Genomic DNA, 27,378 nt, shown 5'->3' with positions numbered 1-27,378 from the left:
TATGTTATGTTATTATTGTTTTAATGTTTTATCCAAAGTAAATATGCTTTTGAAAAAACAAATGCTATTGAACATTTTAACAAACCATTAAATTGAAATATAATTAATTGTTCCATGACTGAAGCACTGAGTTATGGCATTTGTTTGTTCAGGTGGATTTGCCTGTACAGTATGAAGATTTTTCAATTGAATCTCTTGGAACCATTGATCCTCGACCTGCATATCATGATAATCTCCATATTTGGCCTGTAGGATTCAGATCCTCTTGGCATGATACGTTTACTGGGTCATTGTTTACATCTGACGTGCATGATGGGGGCATTGCTGGACCTATTTTCAGGGTGACGAGGCGTCCTTGCACAGCATTGCTAAATAGAAGTACATCAACTGTCCTATTGCTTTCAAGTTGCAAAAGCTCTGAAATTGACAGTACAGTTGGAGAGTGCAATATTAATCCTGAGACAACTAATGGTGGGGACAGTGAAATTGAGAGGCTATTTGTAGATCCCGAGGACTCACTTTCTGCATATTTGTCTGCATTCCAGGAGGAGTTCACTGCTGACAAAGGCAATGATTTGGGAGATGGTCTGTTTAGACCAAGTAAGAGTATGGTTATTACTGAAAATGCTCAACTACAAGGAAGAAGTGACCAAATAAATTCTGATGTGAAATCTCTTGTGATTGATATTGGAGAGTTTTGGGTTGAGGGCAGATCTTCTTCTGAAGCTTGGAGACTGATTTCTAGAAGGTTTGTTGAGGCTTGTCTAGTAGTTTACAAACGGGCGAAGAGGCTACAACTTTTTTGTGAACATTGTGTAGTGCAAAATCGTTCCTTGGAAAGTGTTCCATATGGTGGCAAAGCTAATAAAAATTTAGGATTTCTGAGCAAGCTTTGTAGTGCAGCTGGCCCTGGAAATATGTTAAATGCCATACATAATGAAAGTGGCTTGGGAAATTCATGCAGGGCATTGATGGAATGGTTGGAACAGGACAGATTTGGATTTGATATGCCTTTTGCACAGGAATTTATTGAAAGTCTTCCTGGAGCAGATAAATGTTCAAATTATGAGTGCTTGAAAAAGAGGAAGGATTATGCAACTTCCCTGACAGTTGGAAGTGGCAATGTGATTTTGCAAAAGAAGAGACCATATGAGGGTAGTGAGCAAAATGAAGAAACTATACATGATCTTCTTAGACAAACAAAAAAGGCTAGGAAGGAACTATTATCAGAATCTGGGAAAATTGAGGACCGGGCTGCTCCACCACCTGGCCGACCCTTTGTGACAAGACTTTGCCCAGAGATGGTAGGAGATGTAATACAGGTAATAGCTTTTAATTTCTTTTGCTCAGTTTCTAATAGTACGCTTTTATGGTTGAGCTACTTTATTTATTTCTTGAAGTCTCTCCTGTGTGCTTATATACAGGTTTGGGAACTACTTTGGCGCTTCTATGATTTTCTTGGGCAGAAGGAGCCACCTTCTCTAGAGGAACTGGAAGAGGAACTTTTAGATCCTTGGCCTGAAGACTTAAAGATTACTGATAAATTCAATCAGCAAATTATGGAATCTAGAGAGGTGACTGGTGCAAGTAAAGGTGATAACAAAGGAATTTTTGCTTTGACTTTTAATAATCTATCTGAAACACCGGTTCTTGGGGACAGTGGAAATGAAGATGTTTCATTTGAAGCAGGACCTTTAAAAGACACTGGACAGGGTAGGGTTGCTGCTAATTCTTATGCCAGGTGTAATGGGGTAGCTTTGGCTAGGGCTCATATTCCATTATTAAAAGTTCTTCTTACTGAACTACAAAGTAAAGTCTCTGCAGTTTTAGAACCGAATGTTGACATTGGAGAAGTGAAAAAACGTGGAAGAAAAAAGGAGTCTGAAAGTATTGCATCTTTAAAAAAGTCAAAACATGATATACCTCCTGTCAATGAAGTAACTTGGCCAGAGTTAGCACGACGGTATATCTTAGCTGTATCTGCATTGGATATGTGTGGTGATATAGGAGAAATGTCAAGCCGTGATGCAGCAAAGATCTTACGTTGCATACAAGGAGATGGTGGGGTGTTGTGTGGTGCATTACATGGTGTAGTGGGCATGGAAGTAGATGCACAGGTAAGATATGGAAACCCAACTTATGGGGTTTATATGATCTAGAGAATTTTTTTTTTACTTTTTCAATATTATGTATTTTGGTAGATTGGACGTGTTTGTAGAAAGTGGGTTTCTTTTGTGTTTAAATGGATTTTGCTTAATTTATTAAGTTTTATGTGCAAGCTTGTGTTTTCACAATGGTATTATAAATTTTCTGGGATCAAAGCAACCAATGGCTTGCATATGCTAGTGCTCAGTTGCTCTGAGTTGATATGGCTGTATGGCTGCATGGAAATAAATTGTACTGGATTTCACTTGTGCACATTTGTCTTGTCTCTGATGTGCCATAATTAATGTTGTTTGCTAGATTATTGACTTTCCATGCTCTCTGCACAAATCTTGTGAAACAATTGAGTTTATAACTTATTTAACCGATAGTTACTTCTTTCCAAGATGGCATACTGATTGGAAGGTGGGATCTTATAAGTAAGGTCCAAGATGTTGATGGGAGTGGTATTGCAACTGGTTTTGGAGCTTAGGTGTTCTTTCTAAGTAATACAGTATTGAGCTTTGGGTTGTATGATTCATCTGGTGCAAATCTATGCTGTTGTTTGTGCATATGTATCAACCTCTTTTTACTATGGGTTCACTGAATTTTTTTTGTTCTATCAGGTTGTACATGTGCTATGGCTGTAGCTGCATTTATTCTGAGTGGCAGGTCTTCATTAATCTTTAGAAAACCTGTGAGCATTCAATGCAATCTCTGCTTTTCATAGTGCCATCTGGTTTTGTATGCATATTTTATTCTGTTTTTATTTTCTTTCTCCTGAGTGTGTAATGCCTTCTAGTATTGATGTCATTTTAAGTCAAATTTTCCTCATATGTGTATATTACCTTTCCTGGTCTTATCTATTACAATTCCATATTCTCTTCTCTGTATCGCAAGCTTTATTTACAATTTTATATATGTAAGAGACACTTGCTTATTAGTATGTCATTGCCCTCAACGTTTGCAGATTTGTGTTTGTGTCTATATGTATACATAAATGATAAATAACTTAACAAAGAGAGTTTATTATTTACTTTGGTGCAAGTCTGAGACTGGAATTAATTATCAGGTATATTTGTTGCTAATAATCATAAAGCTAAGTTGCTGGTTCCGGTTTGGGTTTGGGGCTCCAGTTCACCGGTTTGGCTAAATGAATTTTTGGATTTTGGGTTTGTTAGTACAAAAACCATGTAAAAATCATATATATAATATGATATAATAATGTATATTATATAATAATAATAATATATATAAATAATAATCAATGAATTTAGAAAAAAACTTTAACTAAATCAAATTAAAGTCCTTGACCAAATCAAAGTAATAATTTTTAAACAAGTGTTATTAATACTGGGTCGTGGAATGGTACTCGGTCATGTTTGTTAATAAGCCAGAATCCATGAATGAATATTCTTATATTTCGTCTAATTCATTGTCAATAAAAAACGTGCATTTTCATGCGTGGAAAAATTTGACTGTTGACTTGGAACCCACAGCAACCTGGACCTGTATCTGGGCTCCTGATGCCGAACCTGGTAACCTAGTCATAAAGTAATAATTATCTATATAAATGTGAATCTTATGTGTTCTACTTTTATGATTTTGCCATTTTGGTCTATCTAAAGCCTGTTTGAATTGATGGTGGGATCTGACGAGTTAGATAGATGGAGCATCCAGACATTGTTATTTGCATGTAGGAGGAACTCTTATCTCCCAGATATTGGTTCCAAAGCGTAGTCTGACTTTATATGATCCAGATTCAGACCTACTTTTCTACTGCTGTAACATCCATGTCCATAATGATGTGTGTAGTTGATTTGAATGGAGGATACTAGATAAATTAAAGCTTCTTGCTATATGGTACATGTACATTTCTTGCAGACAGGCAAATATTTATATACCTTTAATTGATATGTTTTATGTGCCAAATTTCATCAATCCCCAATGAATAAATTACATTTACAGTATTTGGAGTATGTGAATAGTCATGTACCCTCTATTGGCATAATTGATGTAACAAAATTTATCGTCCAATATTAAATATGTTGGCAGGAAAAGGTCAAGCCATTGAAAAAAAAGGAATCAAATAGCATTTTGGGTCCTTTATTTTTTGTGTTTAAAATTTGAAGTTCTTATTTATGAAATTCATTTGTGTTGGAACTCAATGCAATTTGAATATCTACTTAATTTTGTAATAAACATGCAATGCTTTTGAAATGGTCATTTCATAGTTAATATCGTCTCCTTATTTTTCTGTATCAAACAAATGTGAATATATATGGTTTTTCATATCCATGCTTGAACAGTTGTGAGAACAAGGGCATGGTGTATATAATGTAACACATTAACAAGGTCATTCATTAACTTGCCAAGGCCCAAACCTATCAGCTTTAGTACTATTTTTCTTTGCAGAACATTGTTTAATTTACACTCTTTAATGTCACTATGTATTCAGCTGCTTGCAGAGGCAGACAAAAATGCTTTGCGCAGACCAGTGGCAGAAAAGGATGACAAATTGCATGCTGGGGGTGCTAATGATGAACACAAAATTACTGAGGAGAAACCGGATTGGGTGGAGGTGTTGGAGCCTGTAAGAAAACTACCAACAAATGTGGGAACAAGAATCAGAAAATGTGTTTATGATGCACTTGAGAGGGACCCACCTGAATGGGCAAGAAAAATTCTGGAATGGTCTATTAGCAAACCAGTTTATAAAGGAAATGCTTCGGGTCCGACAAAGGTGACTCCCATCTGTTATAGTTTATTTTTGTAAAGACTTGGTTTAATTTACTCGGAAAAGACACAAAATGTGTTATCAACTGCTAAATCACATTGCTTAGATGTTTTTACTACTTATCAAGTTACAGTTTTTTTGCTATTTAGATGAGTTCTTGATGCATCTCCCTTTCAAGATCTGGGTAAAATTCACTTTCAGAGAGACCAAATGCAACTTTTGAAGTTCTTTGTTTACTTATTTTATCAAATGAGACACGGAAAGCTAAAGAAATATTAAAATATGTTTTCTAAACTGTAATGTTCCCATTTGGGATTTTCCTTAATTTAGCCCTGAGACATCAATTTTTTAAAAATAAAGTGAGAATTGTAATTAATAAACATAATTCTATCAGAACTGAATACATTTTATTATAATATTTAATTTAAAATTTTAAGAATAGTTTAGAGGATAGAACTTATCTCGATAATTTTCACTGATTTGTATATTTCAGATATATGTCTTAATGTTATAAATCATTGCTGCATTACTGCTCAGCAGAGCGAACAAATTAGAATAATAGATTCTTCACGATGATAGTTCTCACTCTCTACTTAATCTTCAAAGGCTATAAATGACTGAATTGCCCCAGTATACTCCTTCATCCTTAAGCGTCCCTGAAATAACATTGGAGACGATGTATAGAATTGGCCACCGTATATGCACCCATGTCCCTTCTGTGTTGGCAGTTCAATTTTGTATTACCTTCCACATACTTGGCAAGTTACCCCATATGATATGCTATGGGGTGTTGCATTGAAATTCTCCTTATGTGATGTCTTTGGAAAGATAACTCACCTGGTAAGAGACGCATCCCATGTCCTTAATATTTATCTTTCTTTATACAATTATTAATCTCACCTCTTTGTAATGTCCCCTACATATTGTAGTCTATATTGATATTACTACTAAATTCTGCATAACAACTTTATCAGGCTTCATATATTAAGCATACACATTCAGCACATCCCCATGCATACCACCAAGAACAAGGATGCTACTGCCTGTAACTTAATAACAGTTCTGATTTGATCTGATCTGATCTATGGTGATGTCACTAGATGCTTTTAATTCCATCCCTTTATATCTCTCAATGTGAGAAAGAGGTCACACCACTTCATCATGTATGCCCTTTGGCAAGAGACACACCCTTTCACCATTTGCACCCTTTGAAAGAGTGCAACTCTTCATTATTTCTGCCCTTTAAAAGGGACACAACTTTCTAAAATCAGATCTGCACTTCTTATTTAAATCAAATCTGCACTTCTCATTATTAAATTCTCCCCCCTTATCAAATGAGGTTCTCTTCTCCCTTTTATAAATTATGTTTGAGGGAGTCACAACTTTTCCTTCCATGTCTTTTGACCATTCATAAACTTAATTAAATTTTAATTATTTGAATATATTATTTTATATTTTAATTTAATTTTTTTTTTTTTGTTCTTTTGTATTTTTTTTTGCTCGGTAATAATTTATATTTTATTGAAATTCAAAATAATGTTCACATAGTAAAGTTTGTCCAAACACGGAATCTAAAAAAGCTAAAACCGTAATAAAAAACCACCCCACCAAAACGGCTTGAAACAGCCAGCTACCTATCCATCTAGTAACATCTATAGATACTAAAACCGGACACTACACGTCCAAAGACAATTTGATTTTATTATTATTGTTTATTATTATTAAATTCTATTTCAAAGTGGGGACATGACATGAACACCCACCATTTTAACATCTTAAAAGGTCCTTCAATTCCTTTCTAGCCAAATAGTCCAAATAATGAAAGCAGGATCAATGATCCAAGCTGTTATAAAGGTTTCTTAAATATATTGACAAGTTTCTATTCTTTTTTCTCAATCATAAGCTAAGGTTACAGCTTGTTGTTGGATCGTGAGATTACAAACTAAGCCAAATGATTTTTAGTTTTCTCCTTTTGTACGCCATCTTTTTGAATTGGATGCTATGAACCTTATCAATTGTTGGAATATCATTAAAAAAAACCTAGAAAATTATTGGATCCCAAACTACACAAAAAGAAGAGAGAAATAATTGATGTTTTTAATATTAAAAGCAATCCTAATTGCATAGAAAATGAGAGAATGAAGAGCAAACAAGAGTGTGTACACCATGCAATGTGATCAATGGATTTTTCTCATTAATGTTGAGATTGCTAATTACAGTGCACAGTGCACACTACATAATGTAATGCCACATAGTTCAAACCTCTAAAATCTATTAAACTCTACGATCTACAGATCTCAAGCTACAAAGTAACACAAAGCAGGCAGAGCAAATGAGGCTAGCTGTTGTGAAGTACAATAATTATGGGGCTACAACTTTTGATGTTTTGGAATGGGTTATACATAATGGAGTGATGCTAGATCATCAATTTGTTTTATATGAACAAAGTAAAAGTTTTTTATATGATCATATGCAATGTAAATCAGCTTGTTTGCAATCACTTTGTTCAGAGATGCACTGAGTTTTTCCACACTATTCATTGCAATATGATGCAATAGAAGGCCTTCATCCTACCAATCTGGTGTAAAGTCTGTACAAAGGTATCTGTTGATGTCACTTGATGATCACTCAATCTCATACTACGGTTCAATGTAGAAAGGAGAAATAGCAATGCATTATGTTTATCATGAGAACCAAACACAATACTATCTCCATATCCTAAACTATTGGTTACAGCCATAGATGAATACTCATAGAGTACTCGGTGAGTATTTGTGCCATAACTCACAAAAACTCGGCTGCCTAAAAAAGAGAGGCTCAAACATGTCAAAATTTTCAAGTCAGTCTCATTCTTTTTCATCAGAATATATACATGAAATATAACATTTAAGTGTAAGTCACATTTTTTAGATTTTAAGGTATATTTCATTTATATATTGGCAGGATGTTTGAGAGTGGTTCCAGAGCTCTAGGAGTAATAATGCAAATTCTAGGTTTTAGAAGATCTTTTAAATTTTCAGACAGTCAAGTTTCAATAATTAGTAGGCTCCTATCAGCATTCTCTTGCTCTCTCTATCTCAATTTATCTGTCTCGAATTCTAGACCTATCTCTCTCCTTATCACTCTTCCTCTAGCCCCTCTCTTTACCACTTTTTATCTTCTTCTCTCCTCTCTCCCCAAAGATCTAGACCTGTCTCTCTACTTCTCTCTCTGTCACCCTTAGACTCCCGCGAGGGGTGCTACCCTCAACCTCATTTTGTCGAGGTGGAGAAGCCACATCAGACTCCTAGGACTAGACCCTCTAGTTTGATCTCTCCTTGTTTTCACTAGAGCTGGGAAGAGGAAGATGTAAAATGTTTTAATGTAGTATTTACTTTTAGTTTTACAAAAACAATTTGGTATTTCATTTTGTTTCAGTCTATTAGCCATCAGCATTCCACAAGAGGATGCCATTTTGTACTCAATTTGCATTTAAATCAATCAAATATATATTGACTCAGCTTGTTTCTTTTGCGTTTTCATTTATTGACTCATTGGATGCATGTCCTTATTGAATATTGCCAAAAAACTGCATTTTTAATTAAATTTAGGCAAATTTTTAAAGTTGCTGAGTTTTTGCCGAGTTTTCACCGAGTTTTTTTTTTCGGGCCTTGGCCAGTTTTTGCTTTTGGCGAGTAGTTCAACTATGGTTACAACATAGATCTGGCTTCTCTAGTTGTCAAAACATTCTATACTACCATCATCATAATGCCGTTCCCAAGAGATGTGCTGGGGCAATGGCATAGCTCACACATTTTTACTTCCACTGCATATTGACTTGTGCAGCAAGACAGATTTACTTGCACAGCAACAATAGCTACTTTGTTGCACAACAACATTGCACTGTTATGTTCAAACTGTTGTTGCTGCACAAATTGCTATTACTGCTGCAAAACAATAACTTACACAGCAACAAAATCTGGCACAACAGCCACTAGTTGCACAACAACATTGCAAGCCAATCTTTCTGTACTAACTGTTGTTACTTCACAAGAAGTTACACAGCAACAACATCTGGCACAACAGCCACTAGTTGCACAACAACATTGCAAGCCAATCTTTCTGTACTAACTGTTGTTACTTGACAAGCAGTGTCTGTGCAAATTGCTATTGCTGTGGGAACTGCTTGCACCAACTGCAATTACTTTGGAAGCTGCTATAGTTGTGCACAAATACATCAGCCATCCTAAAGATATTATCATTAGGTGTCTGGGAAATCCTAAATAGTAATGTTAATCTGTTTAGTTCTAATCAAAATTAGAGCAAAACAATGTTGAAATGATAAAAAATGTTTCAGTTTACAACCTTTCAAGGGCAAAATATTGGAAATTTTTTAATCAAAATAGTCATCAACAATTCAAAAAAAAAATGGTCTGCAGTCAGGGGCCCAATATTTCTTTTGCAGTATTTTCTTCTATGATTTTGGCTTATCAAGTTTATCTTGTGAATGAACTAAATAATTAAATACAAAACCAAGTTACCAGTTTTGGCTTGCTATGATGGTACTGTGAAATTTGTTTGGGATTGGCTTCACATATTAAGTTCAGAATACCACATAACATTCATATAATAAACGAAAACACATGAAAATAAAAAGTAGTACTTCTATGTCAATTTGATGAACTCAAATTTTGTGATAGATATTCATTGTCTAGAGGTCAATTTTAGGGTTAGGTTGAATAGTCAACTGGACCTGGATCATCTGGGCTGAAGCATGAGCAAGCCAGTCCTACAGATATAAAACCATCCTAGTGAATAAGATTCTTGTTTCTATAACATTATTGGTATATGAATATCAAATGAGTGGGATTCTGTCTAGATATCATGCTTTTAAAACTGTACCACAAACCATAAAATGACAAAAGAATGTATGAGAATGTTGTTTATTTGAGAATGGCATTACTTTTGCCTAGCATATTTTAGAGAATGTCTAACTTGGTACATGTCAATATGCCCCAAATGTTCCTGTTTTATCTGTCTCAAATGTGGACATATACACATTTGCTGCTTCACTGAATACCTATGTTACCGGGTTCTTCAAAAATGGGTCCCATACCTACTTTGGGAATGCTCGCAAGAGCGCCTGAGAGCATCTAGGGAGCACCCCGGGCACCTCGGGTTCCCTGTGGGTACTTGGATCATGTACCATGTTGGATTGAGATTCCGACCCTCTTTGACAGATTTTTTAATGAGATTGAGTTGTAACTGTTGCTGAAATGGATTGGTTACATCTGTTGCCACTTGTGCAGGGTGATAGCAGCTGAGCTTTTTTTATTCCAGATATTGGATTCTTCATTCTTGTGATGCTGGGTCGAGATTCCGTTTTTTTTTTCAGCAGAGATCAGAGACTTACAAATGCCACAACCATAATATTTATAATATATATAACTAATGAACTGTTGTATATTTTAAATATTTTGTATATATAAACAGCCATACCCAAGGAAAAAAAGGTTGCTGTCCTGGCTTACCTGTTCTTGATCCTATACCAGAACTGACAACTTAGTTGAATACTTTCTACTTCACATTGAGTTTATTGTATAGTTGTATCTACATTTTATTTATTTTTTGTTTGTATGGAATCATATTATTTGTTTCGAGAACTTTCAAGTTTCAATTATGATCCACTACCACCTTCCAGTGCAGAATTGTGTGCTGCATTTTTCATGTTTATACTGGATATATCATCCCGTGTGTACAGTTCACACATCAGTATTAATTATAAAAAAATGAGCTAAAATCCAGGTTGCTATGAGAGTCTGGTACCTGGTACCGGTATGTCTATTTTTGAAAATAGGAGATGGGTACTTGGAGACACCTTTTTAATCTTCATATAATTTAATAATTTATAGAAAATATCATGACATTGAACTTTCAACAATACAAATCCTTTTGGTAAGGGTATGCCCAAATACTAAATAGCCAAAACTCTAAGGAGAAGAAGGAAGTATCAAACACCCAACAACAATCTAGATCTAGAGGATAGAAGGAGCAAAGAGTTCATTTAGAACCAAAGCATACATTGAAAACAAAGTAAATTTCGTAGGAATCAACCAAATTCAACAAAGTGTATAAGAAAACTGAAGGCAAGGGTCCAAACCAACAAGCATCTTTCAGGTCTTCAAATTCTTTTGTATTCACTATTCTGTATGATTATATGTATGAGAATATGAATATAGACATACTCACAAGAACGATGAAAGAAAATGTATTGCAACAACCAAATTCCTGACTCCCAAGGAATTAGTAGAATTCACCCCCATTGTGTATACCACAAAGTTTGCATAAAGGAATTAAAAGAACAACAAAGAAATAGAAAATATGAATATCTATTGAGTGTTGCATCAAACTGCAAATAGCCAAGTGGCAAATACTTGTTGTCTTGGCAGCTTGCATTCGATCATGTTTTCCCTTTTGCAACGTGTTTATTTTCCAGCTTCCCATTGTGTTTAAGTTATAAGTTTTAGGGTTTTTTGTTTTATTTGTGTGGGAGTCTTTGGGAGGCCGCGATTGAAAGTCTCTGATACCAAAGGTGCATCTCGGTCTCTGAGATGTGTCCCAGGGGTCGGAGACTCGTCTCACCAATTGCTGTATCCATGTGTGTGCTGCAGTAATTACAAATCGATGCACTAAGGTCTTGGTTTCTCAGACAAAAATTAGTTACTATTTGGTCTTGGTTTCTCAGACAAAAATTAGTTACTATTTATTATCATTCTAAGATTTTTGAACACTGATATTTGTGTTAATTCAATTTTAAATATAAATTTATAGTGGAAAATCAATACATATTTCTGCTATGTTACCAGGTTTGCCTAAATAGGCCTGCGTTTGGCAAAAATATGGTTCTGATATGGATTTGGGGCGGACCTGTGTTCACTCAGGGTCTGGCCCAGAATCCCAAATTAGTCGAGGGCTGCAATGTATCTGCAACAGAAAATGCAAAATTTGAATGTAATACATACGAGGGTTTGCTCAGGGTGCAGCATAGAATCTCTGTAATATGTTTCACCAAAAATATAAAATCGGAAAAAAGTAAAAGTATAAAATTTAAATAGTCAGCCAAATTTTATTCTGCGTGATATATCTACAATGTGACTGAGAGGCAGGTATAGAAACATTAGATTTTATTTTATGAAGGGGAATTAAAGCTATGCACGAATTCAGAGATATTGTAGAGGAAAAAAGTCCCAATCATAGAAGTACAATATAATTTTCAATTTTTTTAGACATAATTGTGAATGTCCACACATCATAACTTTTTATATTTATATATTATTAATAAAATAGAATATTGAACTATGTAATATAAAATGAATTGTATTTATAGATTATGGATGTTAATTTATTTATATGTTTAAATTGTTATTAATTATTGTTAATGTATTTTTTAAAATTTTATATAATATATTTATTATTAAATTATAACATTTTAAAATTAAAATTATTATATATTAGAAAATATATATACATTTATATATTTTCAAATTTTAATATAGTATTATAAAACTCTGTCTGTCTCAGTCTCTATATGTATAATTATTAATGTAGTATATATACTATATTATAAAATCATATTTATTGTACATTAGAAAATATATTTTATTTATATATTTTTAATATATAATATATTATGAAACTATATATACACAAACCTGTATCTGTAACCGAGGGAATTTTTTTTGCCGTACCAGCATATGTGGACACGTCCCCGTACCAGAACCAGCAACTTAGTACATTTGAGCAATACTCATGATTCAGTTCAAGTTAGTGTTCCACCGAAACACGTCCCCCTCCAAAAAAAGCCCCATGTTTCAGAGATGGGGACATCTCAGAGACTTGGAGATGGGGATGGCATGTCCCGCCACCACCGCCGAGGTGGTTGAAAGTCTCCGAGACGCCCAGGCATTGACTTCAGCATGGCAAACAGTATTTTTTTTTTTTTTGAAATTAAATTTCAATTTTTTTTTTTTGCATTTTTGGGTTATTGACAAACCCTAATCTTATGTGGGCCCCACCCCTCAAATCCTTTCGTTTTCTCACATTTGGTTTTCTAATTTTTTAACTGGCTAGCTGAAGAGGAGAGAAAAGAGTGTTTGATATTATCATCATGCTAATTTTGTATTTAGTCTTATTTTGATATCATGCTACTCATTGTAATCATCCTTATGATATTTTCAATATAATAGAAATCTCCCATTCAACAATTTCATTTATCAAATTGCAATTTTTTAATTTTATTGAGCATTAAAGTTACAAGTATTTAAAATTAAAATGGAAATCGTAAATCTTAGCATTTAGTATTTGCAATTTTGCTATTTTACTAATTTCAATTTGCTAAAGTTTCATTTGAAATGTAATTCTTGTACATCTTTTGAATTTTCATGACTAGTTATTCAAGTACTATATGTATATCAACACCGCCCCCCACCATCCCTTGCCACCGTTCCCCCACTGTCCCTGAACTTACGGACATCTTTTGAATAATGTCCCTGAAACACGGTGGAACACTGGTACACGTCAAAATGTATTGGACTGGCAAATAGTTCTTTTCAACTATAATTTGTGACCTCCTAGTTCTCTTAGTGATAGTTGGAGACCAGGTATTCTTGAATTTTAAACTCTTTTAAATGTCCATGGTGACAGTCTATAAGGGAGGCATCAATCTCAGCAAGACCTATTTTCACCACTACATGAGAAGGCCATACTATAGGCACAAAAATAGCTTGCTTGGTACAATGTGTGAAAAGGCCATCTAGGTTACCGAATCATTGCATTTACATGCTGATTCTGGGTACAAAATGTCTTGGAAACGGATTCTGCTTTGAATCACCAGGGATTCGACTAGGCTTTGGATTTTATTTGCTCGAATCATCTTCAAGTTTTACATGCCGAATCTCACTGATTCAAGTGACAAAATAAGGTTTAAGAACCCCGTTTTTTTGGTGTTTCGATTGCAAACACGATATTTGAAGGGTTTAATAATCTCCTTGAACAGTTGTTGCCTTAGGACTCATCGTCGGAAATTTGTTTCAAGAGGAAGAAGTGAGACTTTCCAGTCCGTTGCAGGAGTTCTGAGTGACAGAAGAGATGCGTGACTTCTCGTGAACTGGGCAACACTCAATTTTTTTTTTGTAGTTTTATCCTTTTTATTATACTTAGCACGTAATCAGACGAAAATATTTACACAACTTTTTCGATATGAATTTCGGAATAATAATGTTAGCCGTCTAAATTGATTTCTTATTTCGTTTTTAATTCATTCGAATTTTATGTTTCGAAGTAACATTCCCTTTACAATTACAAGCGTCATGGGAGAAACTATTTAGATGGTTTTTAATTTATTGGAATTTTATTTAATCAAAATAAAATATCTAGACAAGTTTATTTAAAATATTATTTTTAAATTTATGTGAATTCTATTAAATTTAATACTTTTTAAAACAATTATTAATCTTATTAATTACTAAACTTAATTTATTGGTACATAAAATATTTGTTAAAAATATAATATATTTTATTTATATTATATTAAATTATATTAATTATTATTTAATTGATTATTTGATAAGTTTAATATTATTAAATTGATATATATATATTAGAAAAGTAATTTTATCCTATTTGATATAGTATTCCTTGAAAAATAAATTGAATGAATGATTCAATAATCGGATTATTACATTGAATGATATACACACGTATATATAGAGGTTACAAGACGATGTTCTATAATTAGAACATGACATTAAAGTAAAAGACTAAAGAGCTAAACACTAAATTAAGCGTGAAAGTTAAATTAAGCTTAAAAGCTAATTAAATAAAAAAAGTAAATGACCATTAACCAAGGAACTAAAAATAGGTGACTAACATAGAATTAAATATTCTAATACCCTCCCTTAATGGTCATTCTATCTATCACACCAAGCTGCCCTCTAAATTTGAGAAACTTTGTTGGGCTCAAGGACTTGGTGAGGATATTTACAGTTTGATCTTCTGTAGGAATGTCCTGCAATATCATTGATCCATCTTCAACATGCTGGCGGATGAAATGACAATGAAGCTCCACATGCTTTGTCCGCTCATGGAAGACTGGATTTTTGGCTAATTTTAGAATCTCTTGATTATCACAAAACAAGGGAGTAGGTCCTGGTTGAGGAAAGAGCTATTGCATGTTGCTTCTTGCTGGTCCATGTGATTGCACCTGTACCCAAGCTGAAAACATACCCAAAAGTTGACTTTTTGTCATCAACACAACCTGCATAATCTGAGTCTGTGAAACCAACCAGCCTAGGATCTTTGCATTCTGTAGTACAGAATGCCAAAATCCGGAGTGCCCTTCACATATTTAAGCACACACTTCGCTGCAACCCAATGTTCAACTTTTGGGGCTGACATGAAGCGAGAAATATAGCTCACAGAATAATTGATGGCAGGTCTAGTGGCAGTGAGATAGATGAGGCTGCCCACTAGTTGCCTGAATGAAGACTCATCCACTACAAGTGAATCTGATTTGGCTGATAATTTGAGCCCTATCTCCATAGGTGTAGATGCAAGTTTACAATCTTGCATTTTCAAAACTTATCCACTAGGCTCTTGGCATACTTTGACTGAGAAATGAATATGTGGCTATCAGTCTGCCAAACCTCTACACTGAGACAATAATGGAGAAGTCCCAATCTGTCATATCAAAATGCTGACACAAACTCTGTTTGACCTGCATGATCAAATGTGTTGCATTGCCAGTAATGATGAGATCATCAACATAGACTACTAGAAATAGAATATCATCACTAGGATGTTTGACTTACAAATTGGGATCTGAAGGACTCCTTTGAAAGCCTTGATCAATCAAGTACTTATCAATTTTGATGTGCCATGCACGAGGAGCCTGTTTGAGGCCATAGAGTGCTTTGACTAGTCTACATACTTGGTGTTCCTTACCGGCAACCTTGAAATCTGGAGGTTGCGTCATGTAGACTTCTTCTTGCAAATCACCATTGAGAAAGGCACTCTTGACGTCCATTTGTAATGTCCCCTATTAGGTTTAGGCTTGTTTTAACCATAATTAAGCTATTTCAATATACTTATGACTTAAACTAGGTTGATTAGGAGACATATCTATTTTAGCGTGAATCGAATCGGTGATATTCCATAGTTCAATCGATCAATTAGCTACTAAGTAAATTGTTCATCTACCCCAATGGATAATTAACTCTATCATACTAAATAATTAATTTATTCTGATTCATTATAAATCATTTACATATTTATTAATTACCAATTGTATAAATTATTATGCATTACTGCAGATTAATATCTAAAAAAATATTATAATAATTATAATTATTAGAGTAATATCTATATATATAACTATTGTATTACTATCTACATTTATATTATATAAATTCTGCATAAGAATATTATCGGACTTCATATATTAAGCAAACATATTAAGCACACCCCATGCATACCACCAAGAACAAGGATGTTACTGCCTGTAATTAATAATAGTTCTGATCTGATCTGTATAGTTCTTTTGTCTTTTTATTCTGCTGTTCGATTCATTTATTCCCATCTAAATTATATTTATCCAGAATTGTATTATTCTGTATATCCTCCTTGCTTGGGACCGAAATCTGAATATATACATATACTCTTCCTTACCTTTTCACGAAGAGTCAAGTCCCTTCTAACTTTTCTTTTTATAAATGCATCGCCGCTATTCATAACTATTAGTTAAAAAACGATTCATAGAATGATTTGTTATTATCAGCGCATAGGAGAAAAGTAACTTCAATCTTATGCTATTTATGTTTTGACCACGATAAGTATATTTCCTTTGTTTTTATCGAAGATCTTAGACTTTGGTTTTTGGTTACCACTGATCTTCAACCAACTTTGACCATGTTAAGACTCTTATGACGTGGCTTTCCACTGTTTCCATGTCAGTTTTGACAGTCTTTGCATCCACCGTAGAAAGTGAAGAGGAATCTTATTTATATGAATATCTTTTAAATATTATGAAATATATTATTATTTGTTTGTCACCTATATTTATCACTTAGTTTGACCACTGTTTGTTGTTGTCACTATACAGTATACTGATTTTATCACCGCATATATATTACTGCATATGTATGTGTAAGGCATCCTCGGAACATAGTAAGCATACAATCTTCTTTGTCATCAATGTCAATTTTTCCATCAAATTATGTTTATAATATAATATTAATTTATTTTTTATTTGAATATTTCAAGATATTACTAGTAATAAACATTAATAAATATTAATTAAATAAATAAATAAATTTCAAATAATCATTATTTGGTAATTATTATATTAATTAATAACAATAATTGATATATATATATATGACGATCAAGGAGGGGACATGACATCATTTGATGGACTTTCCATCCAAATTGAGCTGAGAGAGCAAGGACAAGCCTAATGGTACTCATCTTGGCTGTGGGAGCAAATGTCTCCTTATAGTCATGCTCTCCTTCTGTGAAAACCCTTTTGCCACTAACCGAGCCTTGTACTTATCAAGGCTTCCATCAGCTTTATACTTGACTTTAAACACCCATTTGCAGCCAATGGGCTTCTTTCTTGGAGGAAGATCAGATAGTACCCAAGTGCTGTTTTTCAGAAGACTATGTTGCTCAGCTGCCATAGCCTTTTCCCATTTAGGTACACCTTTAGCCTTTGTATATGTTTGAGACTCATAAATATTGTGAATGTTGGCCATAAGAGCAAAATTAACTGTGTGTTGCTTGCTCTTACCTCTAACTGATCTACCCTCAATGAGCTCATCATCATAAAGATCACCAATGGTCTTGGCCCACCACTTAGGCCAGAGAGTAGAAGTACCAACATCTGTTGGAGGATGAAGATTACTTGGAATATCTGGAGCAAGCTCCTCTGGATGTGGATCTAGAAGATCCCAAGGAAAGTCAGTGGGTGCAATGTCATGCTTGGGAGACCCCACAACTTCAGAGTCAACTGAATCCCTCCCATCAGGTGGAGCTAAGGGAAGACGAACACCCATACTTACAGCCTTTGGAGGCTGATCCCCAGTGCTCTAATCAGAAGAGGAAGGTTGAAAAGGCCCTCTTTCTTCATCAAATATTACATCTCTACTGAATATCAAGTGATTAGTGTCTATATCAATCAACCGATATGCCTTGTGGTTGTCACTGTAGCCGGTGAACATCAATTTCTGACTCTTTTGATCTAGTTTGGTCCGCTTGGTATCTGGAATCCAAACATAAGTTGTAGAGCCAAAAACTTTCAAATGACTGATTTTGGGTTTCTTGCTAGACCAAGCTTCCTCTGGAGTCATCTTCTTAACGACCTTTGTGGGAGACCAGTTCAGAAGATAGACTGCAGTGGAGACCGCTTTCGCCCAAAAGTGTTTTGGAACATTTCTATGCTTCAACATAGACCGAGCCATCTCAATGACTGTACGGTTCTTGCGCTCAACAACACCTCTAATTTCTGCTTAATAAAATAAACCCACATGCGTTTGCTGAAATCATCAACAAATAATAGAATATACTTGCATCCAGTGATTGCTGGAGTGTTCATGGGACCACGAATGTCCGCATGAACAAGCTGCAAGACCTTGGATGCTCTCCAAGCGTCTCCATCTGAAAACGGAGTCCTATGCTGCTTTCCAGCTTGACACACTCCGCAAACTCCATGATTTTGAGTTTGAATCTCAGGTAATCCTATGACTAGATCCTCTTGAACCAACTGAGAGAGATAGTGGACATTGAGATGCCCATATCGTTGATGCCAAAGAGTGCTCATGGAAGTACTCCTAGCTGCCATGGCGAGCTTGTGAGAACCAGTGGAATCAACAAGTCCATAAAGACCATGATCCTCAATACCAATTGCAACTGTAGTGCGAGTCTCCCTGTCAACAATGTTGCACTTGTGCAACTTGAAGACGACATCCAACTGTGGTGAATGCTGCATAATCTAATTGATTGACAGTAGATTGAGGTTCATACTAGGTACAAAGTATACATTGAGGAATATTAAATCCCTCTCACCAGATGAAATCTGAACGTTGCCCTTGCTGACAACAATATACTCTTCGCCTCCACCAAAGATTATTGAATTAGTGAAAGGCATGTACTCTGTAAACCAATCCCGACGATGTGTGAAATGCTGAAAGGCTCCAGAATCAACGTACCAGGTTGATGATTGAACATCATCAGAGGAGGCTTGGGCCATGAACGCATAGAATGCAGATTCCTTTTGATCAGGATGCGTGGCAGAATTGGCTTTCTGCTTGGACCCTCCCTGTTTGGATTGTTGGGATGCTATCAATTTCCGACAATCTTTCACCAAATGGCCATATATATGATAGTAGGAACACTGTAAGCTCTTCTTTTTGGAAGACTATTGAGGTTGACCTTGACCTTGTCCTTTCTGCTAAAAGGACGGAGCTTTACCCTTGTACTTATGCGAAGCTGAGGCTGTGAAAGCTTGTTCAGTGGATGAACTAGTGCTACTTCCATCGATCCTGCTGTAGCAACTTGTTGCAGAGATCAAGAAACTTCAAATCAACACTAGTAGAGGAGATATTGTCGTATCAATGAAATGCTCGTAGGATCTGGGAAGGCTTTTCAGCGTGGTCACTACCATATCCTCTTCGACCATGGTTCGGCCTATAGCTTCCAATTGATCACGGATGTCCTTGATCTTCGTAAGATGTGCCTGGATAGATAACTTCTCATCCATCATGATAGAAAACAACATATTCTTCAGAAAGAAAGCTTGGCTCTTGTCGGACGTTTCATGAAGATCCTTCAAAAGATCCGAGATCTCTTTTGTTGTTTTACCCGAAGGCACCTTGGGGAGTTGATCATCTGTGACGGAGAGTTTGATAAGCTTGACAGCCTCTTGATTCTTCACATCATGTTTGTCTTGATCATCACTTGCTGTTGTAGGACGAGATTCCTTGCCCAAAACAAGCTGATCAAGGCAACGATACTCAAAGATGGTAAGCATACGATGGAAATTGAGGTTGATCGAGGTCAACTAAGTGAAAGCAAGAGATAGAAGAATCTGATTTAAAAAAAAAATCAGAATAGAAGCAGCTGCTGAAAAAACTGAAACTCTATAGGAGAATTCTGGCACGAATTCCAAGGCATGAATTTTGAGGTTTGGAAGAAACCCAAAAATTAAAATTTTCTGCAAACTTAAAACAGCATAAACGGTGCCCAGAAGACAGCAAAATTCCCGATGTCCACAGAATTAGCAGAAATTGCGAACTGTTTTTAAATTCCAAGGCAAATTCGCTAGCACAAAATTTGATGCACGAAAAACAAGGCACCCAGAAAAGTTTGAGACCAACTCAAAAAGCTCTCAAAAAACCCACCAAGAATCTGAAAACAGAATGTAGATTCGACGGCTCAAAAATCGAGGCATAGAAAACGATGCGCCCAGAAAAATCTGACGACGACCCAATTGAGGTCTCGTAAAACCCACCAAGAATCTGCAACCAAAATAAAATTTCGACTTGAACTGAAGGGTCAAAATCTTAGTCGAAAATTGCAGAAACTCTAAGAAAATTTTCAACCTGCAAAAAAAAAAAACAAACCACCCATGAAGAGAAAAAGAACCTGCTCTTTTTAAAAAAAAAAAACAGTTCTAAAAAAATCTCTTGAATAAAAACTTCGAAAAATTTTAATAACAAAAACTTTCGAAATTTTTAATTTCCATGCTCTGATACCATGAAAAATAAATTGAATGAATGATTCAATAATTGTATTATTACATTGAACGATATACACACGTATATATAGAGGCTACAAGACGATGTTCTATAATTAGAACATAACGTTAAAGTAAAAGACTAAAGAGCTAAACGCTAAATTAAGCGTGAAAGGTAAATTAAGTTTAAAAGCTAATTACATAAAAAAAAGTAAATGACCATTAACCAAGGAACTAAAAATAGGAGACTAACATAGAGTTAAATATTCTAATATTCCTATCGTGCTATGATTTTTTCATTATTTATTATTATTTTTTATATATTAAAAATAAATTTAATATAAAATAACTTTAGGCTTATTTTTAGGGCTATAAATATGTATATATTAATGATTATATATACATATATGTATGTATGTATATATAATGGATGTACCCAAAATGTACCCAACCTCCCAATTTTTTTTTTGCCGTACCGACATAACTTACCCACATACCCGATTCCGATTCCGATTCGGCAATGTAGAAGGCCATGCATTCTCTTGTATATGTTATTCTGAAGCAGTTGCATATGTTGCAAATAGGTATAAATTAACACCCAAAACGTACCCAACCTCGCAAATTTTTTTTTGCCATACCGACGTACCTTACCCATATACCCGATTCTGATTCCGATTCTGATTCCGATTCGGCAACTTGGAAGGCCATGCATTCTCTTGTATATGTAATTCTGAAGCAGTTTCATATGTTGCAAATAGGTATAAATTATAAATACAGTTAATCATAATAAAAATATCCTGCAGATATTGTGTAAAAATATCTTCCTGTGCTGGAGTTTTTTTATGTGCATAATAACTCTTTAATAGTCTTGACTCTTTACATATACTTAATCCAAGAACTTTTTAGTAGTCTTTACATATATTTAATCCCAAAATTTTGTAAGTGATCCTAAGAAACTGATAACTTTCCACTCAAACGTACAACAAACATATCTCTTGTGACGTTTACAGTATAATATTATTTGTTGATTATTAGTCACCTTTAAGTATTGATGATATTCAATGTAATGAATTAATTATATCAGCAACTTAAGTATCACTAACAATTATAAGAGTATGACTTGTGACTGCTAACAACTACAGCACAATTAATACTTTATTTTCAACACAAAGCTTGTCTTAATATCAGCATTTCTCCTTATGTAAATGGCCAGAGTAATGTAGATTTGAAAAAGACAATCGGTTTGTGGTTTGGTTGTGCTTTGTTCTTTCAGCTTTTTTCTGTATTGATTACGAGTATCTATTCAATTTGTGCAGAAAATACAAATGGATACTGTATATTGTTTCAAATTATATGAATAACTTTTAATTTTATATGAGCTCTCATTCTAATGAATCACCATTTCTCATTGATAAATTGCCCTAGAGATTTTCTGACAAAGGAAAATTGTATGCTGCTTATTTTGATACAGAAAGCTGTGCTCTCTATTTTAGAAAAATTCACCACCGAAGAACAGGTCCCAAAACCTAGGAAAATGAAGAAGCCAAAGCCATTACCTCCAAATCCTGATTTGATTATGAAACAATGCCGAGTTGTATTGCGTCTTGCTGCTGCAGCAGATGAAGCAAAGGTATTTTGCAATTTGTTGGGAGTGACGCTTCTAAATCCAAATGATAACGATGAGGAAGGAATACTTGGTCCTCCTGCTATGGTTTCTCGTCCTCTGGATTTTCGAACGATTGATTTAAGATTGGCTGCGGGCGCTTATGGAGATTCATATGAAGCTTTTCTAGCAGATGTTCGAGAGGTATAAAATCTCTCTCTATCAAGGACAGCTTTTCTGACAGTTGAATCAGTAGCTGATATGCATGTATATCTGCTCTTTTTTCATTTCTTTTTCAAATTCCTGTACAACTGCTCTTATTTCATATGCTTCCATGGTATGGTGATGCTGAAAATGAATGTAATTATGGAAAATGATTTTTCTTGTTCTCATGGACAAGTGGTTTCATGTAAAAATTAAAGATATAGAATTTTACAGAATAATTAGTTATGTTAAAACTTCGGTATCTTTTAGCCTAAAGCATACTGGTAAGATTGTCATGGCATTGTGCCCAAGTTGCATAGGGATAAGACTTAGGCGTGTTCTGATTCTAATTCAATAATAAATACAAATTGCAATGGTGGAGAAAAAATCATATCTTGTTTTTCTGGCTTTTCGTAGTCTTTGAATGGTTCGGTACAAGATGTTGAGATGTAATTTTATGCAAATACCTTTAGAAGACCTCTGAGAATATAAGTTGAAGCATTATATAGGCTTTGGGCAATGCAGTTTAAATATTCATGACATAAGGTAGAATACCTGTCTATTTTTTACAACCACCAAGGGTCCTTTGAAGGAAGTGAATTGGCTGACATTTGGCAAGTATTTGTATCTCTAATTATCAGCTAGTGAGAAAAGTGAGTGAGCATTTTTTTCTTTTGTTGATAGAAATGAAACCAAGTTGAACATATAATTTTGATTTGGTATATTATCAGTGGATTCAAAATTCCTCAGCATCTAGCTCCTATATCCCTGGTTATCAGTTAGTAAAAAAAGTGAGTGTACATTTTTTGTTGTAATTTTTAAATCTAAGCTGTGCATTTTTTTTATTCTGTATAAGCTCCTTTTTCGTATAATTTTGAACATTCATGTGTTTATGCAGGTTTGGAATAATATCCTCACAGCCTGCGGTGCTCGGTCTAATCTGATACAACTTGCTGAATCACTTTCTAAAACGTTCGAATCTCTTTATGAAAAAGAGGTACTGGTATCAATCGCTCAAAGAATTGGCGTGCCATTGTGCAGTTGTTTGTTGTAGGCTCAAGGACAATATTTGAAAGAAGTATTTAGTTGTTCAAAACTTATAGTAGTGCCTGATTTTACTGAGCAAGTTTGAGATATTGCTTTGTTTGTTGCAAAAAGGGAATATAAGGAATCCATCTTGATCTTGGATATAGCAGCCTGTCTTTTTTTCTTTGGTTTTTAATTCTTTTGTTTGATAGTAGTGCCTGATTTTGATCTTGGATATAGCAGCTTGTCTTTTTCTCTTTGGTTTTTAATTATTTGTTTGTAATGAAATTCTTATAGATCTGGTAAACAAATTATATAGATCCTTATGCATTATTCCTGGAATGTTCCAAATTTTCTAAATCTGATTATTGTCAAAGTACATGGTTTATAGAACTTGGTACTGGTTTTATTATAATCATTATCTACATTGAAGTGTCATTGGTCTATTACTTGGTCAGACTCAGTTTGGTGAGGGTTTGGTGGCAACGCCCGGAAATGAAGACTTTCAAAACCACACAGATCTTCATGGCAGACAACATTTTCATAATTTTTTGTAAATCTTAGATGATAATATAATAAACCAAACAGAAATAGGCATTGGAAGGTTGTAAATTTTTTATTAAAAAAAATAACTAAAATGTGCTTGGGTGTGTTAGGGTATGGCTACTTGTACCTGGAATGGATGGGGGATGTTTGGATGTTCTCTGGCTGTCCCCTAATGTACGCAGGTGTCCCCTAAAAAATTGTTTGTATTGGGGATGTTTCTGTTTTTTTGCAAAATAGGGGACAGGCTGGGGACATTTCCTACTTGTACCTGTGTTCCCAAAATGTCTCCATTAGGGAATGGAGTCATAGTTAGCAGGGATTGCTTCATTGGGGAGCATAGTTTGTAGGTAATTTTGAGCTCAACGAGTTTTTTAAATATTCCTTTGTTACTCTGGAGGAACATAGATCTTCTTTGGTCACTGCTTGACATTAAATGTTGCTTTTGATAATTAGCACTGTTGAGTTTATGCATTCCCAAATTTGAAATATACATCGATTACATACATATACAACTTATATCATGTTTCGAACAGATCAATGATGTGGTGCTTGTCCTCCATTAACTGATAGAAGTATATTTATATAGTGTTAATACAAAGTTGTTGATTAGATTATATATTATAAAAAGTTTCCTAACCTGCTCTTGATATAAATTGCATTTTTCCTTGAATTGATGAAATGAAATTTGAACTTGGAGAATTTGTCCCTTTCTTTCCAAAATTATTCTATCTTTCAAATAGTTTGATGCATTTCATGTATTACAGAAACTGTGCGACTGTGAATTATAATAAGAAATCATCAAAGTGGGGCGTCAATTAGCTAGATATATCAGAAAGTAACATCTATAGATTTGATGCAATAGCTTAGTATGTTTCTATTCTAGTTTTGACCTATGCAAGAATTTATTGAAGAGCATAGCTACTTATTTTTTATGTTTTCTTGGTTAACATTTTCCTTTTGCATGCTAGTTCAGAGCTTGTGAACTTAATTAAATTGCCAGATTGATCATTGATCATTAATGATTAACATCTTGTTTGTTTTGCTTTTGTGCTTATTATTTCTGTTCATGCTGCAGGTGCTTAGTCTACTTGAAATGAACAAAGAAGACTGTGATCGCATTATTTCAGAAGAATCTAGAGAACCTGTATTAGGTAATGCTGGCCAAATGGAAGAACTTCCTAAAGCTCCTTGGGAAGAGGGTGTGTGCAAAGTATGTGGAATTGACAAAGATGATGATAGTGTACTCTTGTGTGATACATGTGATTCAGAATACCATACATACTGTTTAAACCCTCCACTGGCCAAAATTCCAGAAGGGAACTGGTATTGTCCATCTTGTCTAGCAGGTCAAGATGATTTACAGGAAGGGGCTGTACCTGTTCCTGAGATGCTACCAGAAACTCTGTACAAAAAGAAATACAAAAATAATGAAACACGTGCATTTTTTGAGTCCCGATGGAAGCTAGCTATATCACTGGCAGAAAAGGAGTACTGGCAACTTAGTGTGGAAGAGGTTTGTTGTTTTAATCTTTTACTACTGTTTCTATTGGACATTGAGAGTCTAGTGTGGTATTGATAGTCATGAAATTTCAAATTTCATTCTTTAGCTGTTATGTCATTTATCATAGAACTGTACCTATGGCTATGAATGACCTGGGTCAGCAGGACTATTCATTTTGGATGTGGCTGTTGCGGTGGCAGACACTAGGGGTGGTGATTTATTGTATGAGCTCAGGGAGCTTTGCTAGTGGCCAGGTTTCAAACCTGGACGAATGCAACAAGAGTGTGCAAGTGTTTCAACCTGACCACCATTTCAAAATGAAAAGTTCATAGGGCGGGGGGAGCAATGCTATTCTCACCTGCTTTTGTCATCTTCTGCATTCATTGAAAGTTTTTAGGTGACTTGTGAATGCTGTACTTCATATTGTACTCTAATTGCAGAGGCTCTCTATGTAATCTTTATTTTTTGCATACATTATATAAGAAACCATTATTGCTACAAGAAAGTTAAACTGTACATGTTAATAATTTTAGTGTTTTTGATATGTATTGAGTTTATTAGAAATATTTGCAAGGCAATAATTAAAGATTTTCAGTAATGTTAGATTGTGATTAAATGTGCCTTGCTGTTGTGTTGGGTTCTTTGTCTTCCACTTTTTAATATGTTTCTAATTTTTAAGGTTATGGTGTTTTGTAATAGTAATTGTTTCCATAATGGTGCTCTTTATACTGTATATTTCTTTTGACCTCACTAATATTTCTGATTTGTAATTGCATGCCTTGAATTCATAGGTGGTAACAATCTTAATCGTCTAAATGATGGCATTCTCAGTTCTCAGTAGGTGATGGTGGCATTTTGATTGTTCTGCTTAAATTGCAATGAAGCAATGTGATTTTATTGAGGTACCTTCTTTTTGGAGTGATCGTTAGCTTTGTTGAACCCCATGAGTGCTGGAGAGTAACTGCAATGACTCCCAGACCTTGAGAACAATCAAATCTGTTATTGCTAATCTTTTTTTTATGGGTAGCAGTGAGGTCAAACTGATTGTTTGTAAGCTACCACAGTTGCAGGTGCTAAGGAGTCAACACAACATATAATGTAAGTTTGATGTCCTTAAAAACTTAAGACAAGATGAGGGTAAGGATTATAGGGAAAAACCCCCAAAACAAGTAAATAGCCTTTTGTAGCTCAGAAAAAGAAGCCATTCTTGAAAATTGTGATGAGAATGTAGTTCACCCCCAAAATATTCAGTAACACAACAATTTGGACAAGGATTCTCAATTTCATGTTGTGGCACTCGAATTTCCAATTTCAAAGGGGGTAGAATCTTTCTTGGTCTGTAGCAGAAGCCTTCAAATTCATCACAAGGGGAATTGCATCTCATTATGTCTAAGAATGGCTTAGAAGATTCAAAGACGACTCAAGGAGCCAAGATACAAAGGTGTAAGTTAAGTCATAAGTTGATGCCAAGCCCTGCAAGAGCTGTGGCCAAGCAACTCAAATACTCTAGGCAAGATGTCATAAAGTGAACTAACTGGGAAGAAGTGGCAGAAATTTTTTCTATAACCTGGATTGTGAGGTCTAATATACAAGTGGTTATATGTTTGCTAAAATGGAGGACTTGTTATCTGGTAAGGTAAAATGTTAACCTATGTATGTAATTCCAATACGGAGCTACATGAGGCATCCTGGAATTTTTGCAATTTTTTGTCACTGTGAAGGGTATGAGCGGTGGATTGTTTTATTCCCAGCAGGTCTCTTGGGCCTCACCTTCAAAATTTCCTATCTCACATGTGACTTCTTGTTCAGTCTACTTTGGATTTCTCTCATCCTTTGGCTTCTTAGATTTCTTT

At 34.8% G+C, this 27,378-nt stretch overlaps 1 protein-coding gene across 1 annotated transcript in view; it reads left to right on the top strand.

The window, feature by feature from the left end:
* The window catches only part of LOC131042058 (methyl-CpG-binding domain-containing protein 9), a 74,918-nt gene that overhangs the window by 32,245 nt on the left and 15,295 nt on the right, over window positions 1-27,378 (top strand). The window contains exons 3-8 of the mRNA XM_057975359.2: window positions 153-1,322; window positions 1,425-2,117; window positions 4,601-4,885; window positions 22,117-22,452; window positions 23,351-23,449; window positions 25,100-25,537. Of these exons, the coding sequence (XP_057831342.1) occupies window positions 153-1,322; window positions 1,425-2,117; window positions 4,601-4,885; window positions 22,117-22,452; window positions 23,351-23,449; window positions 25,100-25,537 (3,021 nt within the window). The remainder of the gene's footprint in view (window positions 1-152; window positions 1,323-1,424; window positions 2,118-4,600; window positions 4,886-22,116; window positions 22,453-23,350; window positions 23,450-25,099; window positions 25,538-27,378) is intronic.

The sequence above is a fragment of the Cryptomeria japonica genome, chromosome 5 (assembly GCF_030272615.1).
Source record: "Cryptomeria japonica chromosome 5, Sugi_1.0, whole genome shotgun sequence".
Lineage (NCBI taxonomy): Eukaryota > Viridiplantae > Streptophyta > Pinopsida > Cupressales > Cupressaceae > Cryptomeria > Cryptomeria japonica.
This window is presented reverse-complemented; position numbering and strand designations above follow the sequence as displayed.